General features: G+C 38.7%; 1 protein-coding gene across 1 annotated transcript; it reads left to right on the forward strand.

The window, feature by feature from the left end:
* Positions 1–596: 596 nt before the first annotated feature.
* On the forward strand, positions 597–5,688 carry LOC111868873. The gene is made up of 3 exons (XM_023859922.2): positions 597–743; positions 3,836–3,988; positions 5,542–5,688. The coding sequence occupies exons 1-3, from the start codon at positions 707–709 to the stop codon at positions 5,586–5,588; spliced, it is 237 nt and encodes a 78-aa protein (XP_023715690.1). The 5' UTR covers positions 597–706; the 3' UTR covers positions 5,589–5,688.
* Positions 5,689–6,214: the final 526 nt, after the last annotated feature.

A 6,214-nucleotide genomic window follows, 5' to 3' on the forward strand; every position in this document is an offset into this window, starting at 1 on the left:
GATTAATGTTTTTCACAGTAAAGTAATGTTTGATTCTTTAGACAGTGTGTCTAATATTAAAAGAGAAGTCTCACTAACTGCTCTAAGTTTGCAGTCAAAAGTACGAATTCTAAACTTTACTAAAAACCTGTTCCCATTTTGCCAAACATGGCAAAAATTAAAAGAGTATCAACCTGTTTTCGTATTAATTTGACGCATCACTGGATAATTATAAATGCAGTATTAACTATTCACTCTGGTAATTTGTAGTGGTGTGCTGTTACTGAATGGGAAGCCTTCCAGTCCTTGCGCATTAAACCAAAGATCTCCAATACACAGCAAAATTAAAACGTAATATTTCCTAAATAACTTACCCATAAGTGCCTTGTCCTACTTTCGCCACTATTTTATATTTAGTAGCAACACTGGAGATCGGAAAATCAAACTCCTTCCTCTCGCTACTCATGATTTAATGTTAAGTTTTCCACAACCACTGCTTCTCATTACTCGCTGCCGCTACCTGCCGTTGCCTGCTTTCTCAACTTTCTACAGTGCTCAACAGGCTCAACACTTCGAAACAGCTGGCTTCAACCCTCAACTGCACCGCAAAGAAATCTGTCGACTGATGATTGTGATCCATTTGGCATTATGACATCTCTTTGCTTTAAAGTCTTTGACGATACTATTCCCATGAGCGCTTATGGCTGGAATACTTGATTGAAAGAAAATGGCGACTATAATTAGGTTACTGAAAGGAAAAACAGGTAAGTTTTGTGCTTTGGCTTGTGATTATATGGCTTTTTTTAAATTAATTGTTAACGTAAAAACCGTACTTATTCTACAGTTAGTTTTATGCCAGACTCTGTATTTCGTTTTGGTTGTAACGTGAGGGGCGTATCCGTGTTTAAATTTGGTTTTGAGAGTTTTCGCTTTCTTTTTCCTTGTAACATATTCCCAATCACAGTTCGACTTATGTCTACTTCGGTAAGGTCTGTGTGTCTATGGAGACTAGGAGGTTTCGTAAATGTGACAGAGTCTACAAGGCACACTGAATTGTGCTCCGGTAAAAGTGTTTAGGTAACAGTATGGGCACAGCAACACAGGTGTGCATGACATCATCACAAATTATCAAACACTACTTGAGCGTTTAGCATTCCTGACTACTTTGAAGATATCATAAGGTTCGGTTGGGAGGTGGGGTGGGGTGTATGTGTGTATGTACATGCATGCAGTTTTCCTGAGGCCTTCAGGCAAACGCTAGGATAAAATAGAAGATAAGTTGCCCCTTCACTCAACTGTGTGCTCACCATGAAGATGTATGTGGTGTGGAGGTATAGCTTACACATTCTTACACATATTCCTGTTGGAGACGAGTGCCCAGCTTCATGCTTTATCCCCGAAGACCGAGCCCTCTGTACCCACTGGGTGTGCTGTAGAGGCAGATTGGATGCGGTGATGAAGATGAGAGTCTCTGGCTCTGCTGGATATCTGACCGCACTGGTCTTTCCTGTGGGTGATCGCTAATTAAGCTGTGACCACCTCCTCATATGTACTTTTCAGTTATTTGCTTATTAATCATCCTGTCATTCAACACTGTGTAGTTTGTGCTGTTGCATCATAAAACCTGCAGCGAAACCTGTGAAGTTGGCCACCTGTCAGCTGGCTGCAGTTTTGCAGAATGAGCAAAATGATATTAATTTCAACATGCTAAACCATCTTCATCTTGGCTGCCCTTTTATCTTGTAATGTGTCCAGTGTATGGCATTTAAAGCCATTCTTCTGTACATTGTTTAATCTTTCTGTTGGTGACAGAAAACAGGCTTTTTATTTAAATCTGTACATATGAACATGTCTTGACCCTTAATTCAACACTTTACTGCCATGTTGTGTGACATGTTAGTTTTGCCAACCATAGAAAGTTATTTGTAAAAATAAAGCCTTACCACAGTAGGTTATCACATATTTATTTTTAAAACAAAACCAAGAACCTAACCTTGTGGACTTGGTGGAGGCAGATTCAGATATTAGGCTTTGGGTCATGTTTTCACAAAAAAAAAAAACCTAAGGCTAGAAGTACTGAAGGCGATTGAAAACATGGCAGTAAATTTTTAAGTCACTTGGATCACCCACAAATGTGGGCACCCCACCAGTTCTTTGCAAATGAAATGCAATGGAGGAGCATAGTGACCTGCAGCAATATTTGGAATTTCATTTGGGTTTTCACACCCCATTTTCTGGTCAGTAGTATTTAGCCAGCTGTCTCTGAAAGGGAGGGAATTTTCATTTTTCCGAAGTAGGCTAAAGTTTAATCACATACCTACTCTTGTATCTGGTTATGCTGCAGCATTCTTTAACCAAGAATCTGTACACAGTGCCATGTGCCAGAAGATTCAAGTATTATAATTAATAAAATCATGCATTTGCTTCAAAACCAGTGCTAAATGAGTTACACATTTAGTATAAAGAAGAAGTGAAAGTCTTGACAGAAAAAAAAATGTTACTTTTACAAACACTGCTGAACAGTTGGGCATGGCAAAGTGAATAGATGGGAAGATTAATAAGAACAGGATTATAATTCTGAAGGCTTGGTAGAAGAACTGCAGTTGAAAAAGAGGACCAAAAATCATGTAAGAGAAATTTGTTACTATGCTTGCTCTGAAATGTCTCCAGAAATGCTACACAGTGGACATTGTAGTCACTATAGACACAAAAATATAAAAATTTAACACTGTTTTCTGTGAGCTGGCCAGATTTTAGTGAAATTATAAGTATTTCTTTTTTATTGCTAGTGGGGTGGGACTAAGTCCCTTGTACTGCAGCCACTTCTGGCCTATTGTACCACCCCCGGATGATACATGAGGGTGATTGTGGAGCAGTTGGTGGAATGAAGATTGGCAGGGGAAACCGAAGTACTTGGAGAAAACCTGCCCCAGCACCACTTTGTCCACCACAAATCCCACTTGACCAGACCCAGAATCGAAACCGGGCTGCGGCGTTGGGAAGCCAGCAACTAACCGCTTGAGCTATGGTGCAGCCCAAATCATAAGTAGGTACCATCCATTATGGAGTTTGCCAGATCTTAGCAGAAAATTTGAACATGCACTGCATTGCTCCATCATGAAAATGTGCCCGCCCACGTCCCTGAAAACCACAAAGTTTGTGACTAACAGCAACATGGTTATCGTTCCACATCCTGCCTCCTCGCCATACTTAGCCCTGCTTTGTTTCCCAAGTGGAAAATGAAACTGAAGGGATGAAACGGGTTCTGACATCCAAAGGGAATCACAAGCGGTACTAACAGCGTCAAGGAAAATGATTTCTACAGCCCTTAGAAGCGTGGAAAAAATGATGGGATGACAGTATAAGTTCCCAAGGATACTGTCTGAAGGAGATGGCAGCCAAAATTGAGTAAGCAAAGCCAGCGGTTTTTGGCCTACTCCGAGAAATTTCCAATAGAACCTTGTATTGAATTCATTCCACAATCAGACAGTGGTCTTCTGGTGTATGCCATCATGCAGCTGAAAGTTGGCTACCAGCTTGAAGAAACTACATTCAGTGAAGACATAGCTTTATGTCAAGAGTAACAGGGAACCACCTACCTTGAAGGTCGAAGAAGCAGGTTCCTCTGAAATGTTGGTACCTACCTACAGGAATATCTAAAAGATCACAGGGTTTGAGGTTCTGACAGTGGTGGTTATGAACATTTCTGTCTTCAGAGTAAATTCTCATTGCCATGTGAACCTCAGACCTAATATTCAGTGCAGATTATGGTGAAATAAGTTATGCTCTTCTGTATTTTTGTCTGGTGGTAATGATTTTGATGAAGTAAGTTAGTGAAAGAGTGATTTTGTTTCAGTTGTGGGAGTTTTCAAGCAAGCTTGGGATGAAATTCCAGAAATTGTTGCCTCTACAGCTTTGGCTCTTTTTGGATTAGGCTTGGGTGGAATTGGTCTTTATAATTATTATGCTAAGGACGGAGACAACAGAAGGTACAAATATGATTATATAGGTAAGTAAACATGTCTAGTTGAAGGTAAATATTTCATGTACTACATTTAAATGAGCTTAAAGATTCGTAGCACTAAATATACAGTGCAGTGTTATGCATCTTTTTCCACTGTTGCAAATTAAAATATACTTGAGTATTTCATATCTCATTAAATCTGTGTGTTCATATGCATGCATGAATTATGTTCAGATTATTCATATTCTGGGGTTTTTATCACAATTCATAGAGAAATTGAATGGATTAACAGCAAATAAAGTATTTAAATAAAAGTGGCAACTCTGAAATCATGCGGCATATAGAAAGCATGAAAAACACTGAGGTAGTCACAGATTAATTGTAAAAGTGCCAAATATAAAAAAAAATAATCTTAATAAAACTTAGTGTATTTGATGTGTGGCACTCCATGTTAAATGGCTCCCATGTCACCATGGCATGACACATCCTTGGGTTGCAGATGAAGGCAAGGGCCTCCAGATATGGAACAAAGCTGTGAATATAGTGGATAAGCAGTCATTGACAGCTGACAAGGGGTGGTCCACCAGCTTGGGTGTTGGGCATGGAGCTAACAACTTTTTACCATAAAATTAATTTTGTTCCCTGGCTTGGATGGCTGAGGAGAGTATTTGGACTGGGGAGGTTGGAGAAAACTGAATAATGAGGAACTTCATAAATTGTATTCTTCATCAAAGTCAATTAGAATGATTAAGTCAAGGAGGATAAGATGGGCAGGGCATGTGGTGCACAGCAGGGAGAAGAAGAATGCATATAGGACTTTGGTGGGAAAGTGAGAAGGAAAGGGACCAATATTAAAATCAACTTAGATAGGATGGAGTGGCATGGACTGAATTGATGTGGCTTAGGATAGGGAGCAGTGGTGGGCTGTTGTGAGCATGGTAATGGACCTTCATGTTCCATAAAATGTTCTTGAGTGGCTGATTAACTGGCCACTTCTCAAGAAGAGCTCAGCTCCATGGAGTTGGTTGGTTGGTTCATTCAGTTGTTCATCTTGTGGCATTGTATGTGAACTTCTGGGTCAAGAGATGTTTGGAGAGTGTGTTTTTCCGGTATTTTAAGTTATCTGTGAATTTTGCAATTAAAGCTACTTCTGTTTTTCACAAAGAACAGCAGAGCAGGCCAAGCAAATGACAAAACAGGGCAGAACACCTGGTGAATGCACAAAAAAGTTTGAATTTGAAGCATTGAGAAACACTGGTATGAAATATGAAGGTCCACAGATTTAACATGGAATATTTCTGTGTCTGCTGGACATTTAATGATGCATAAAGTTGATTTATGTGTTTAAGTAATGTGAATGTCTAGAACTGTAGTTTTGGGACTGAATTCTAACAGCAGTTTTATAATGAGGAGGACATGGACACACGCACACAACAAAGTACATTTTAAACCATCAGGTTCTGTGCTAATAATGATCTCAAGCTTTCGTACTTTGAAGCAGTAAAGTTGCTCATACTAATTTAGAATGATCTTACAAATGTATGTGTATTCTAATATTTCAGAAGGTGCTGATATGTCTAATTGTTTTTCCTTTCCAGTTCTCCGCCCAGATGATCCAGGAGTCGCAAAAATACGAAGAGATTAAAAAGTCTCTTTTCTAGAACCTTGTTTTCAAGATGTACATAGAATGCTTTATAAAATTCAAATACTTTGCTAGAGTTTGAAAATAAAATGTTTTTTCTTCAGTTGTGTCCCTTTGGATCGTACTATGTTTTCTCACAGGGTAGTTCAGAATGAGATAAACACTTCCAAAGAATCGTAGAAATTAAACTGACCATTTTACATTCTTGTAACACACACCAGTTGAGAATTCCTTCCAGTCTTTTTATAGACTTAACGGACTGATTATTCCATATAAAATCATCACAGCAATTGACAGAATCACTTCAGATTTCATTGAAATTTTCTATCTTGCAGTGTCTGAAAGTTCCCCTTTGTATATCAGTTAATTTCTTTCATTCTGATTCACTAAAATGCTTATAATTCTTGTCCCAGTTAAGACAGAGCTCATTTTTGTACCAATTGAAAGCTTTTAAATGGGGCTTGCATCTGATATGCCACTTGTTATATTTTTTAACATGTAACATTTAGGGCTTGACATTTGAATTTGACTTAGTTTATGAGAAAAACTTGTAGCAAAATTATGCTACTCATTTCTGTTAAGAGACTGAGTAGACACCAGGGTTACAGTGTGGCTGCAATGATTAGGCC

The sequence above is a fragment of the Cryptotermes secundus genome, unplaced genomic scaffold (assembly GCF_002891405.2).
Source record: "Cryptotermes secundus unplaced genomic scaffold, Csec_1.0 scaffold547, whole genome shotgun sequence".
NCBI classification, from domain to species: Eukaryota; Metazoa; Arthropoda; class Insecta; order Blattodea; family Kalotermitidae; genus Cryptotermes; species Cryptotermes secundus.

Excerpts from the sequence above, each read along its gene's own strand:
- LOC111868873 (XM_023859922.2), top strand. The coding sequence starts at position 707 with ATGGCGACTATAATTAGGTTACTGAAAGGAAAAACAG. Across the intron at positions 744-3,835 it reads GTTACTGAAAGGAAAAACAG|TTGTGGGAGTTTTCAAGCAA; the intron begins GTAAGTTTTGTG and ends ATTTTGTTTCAG. Across the intron at positions 3,989-5,541 it reads GTACAAATATGATTATATAG|TTCTCCGCCCAGATGATCCA; the intron begins GTAAGTAAACAT and ends TTTCCTTTCCAG.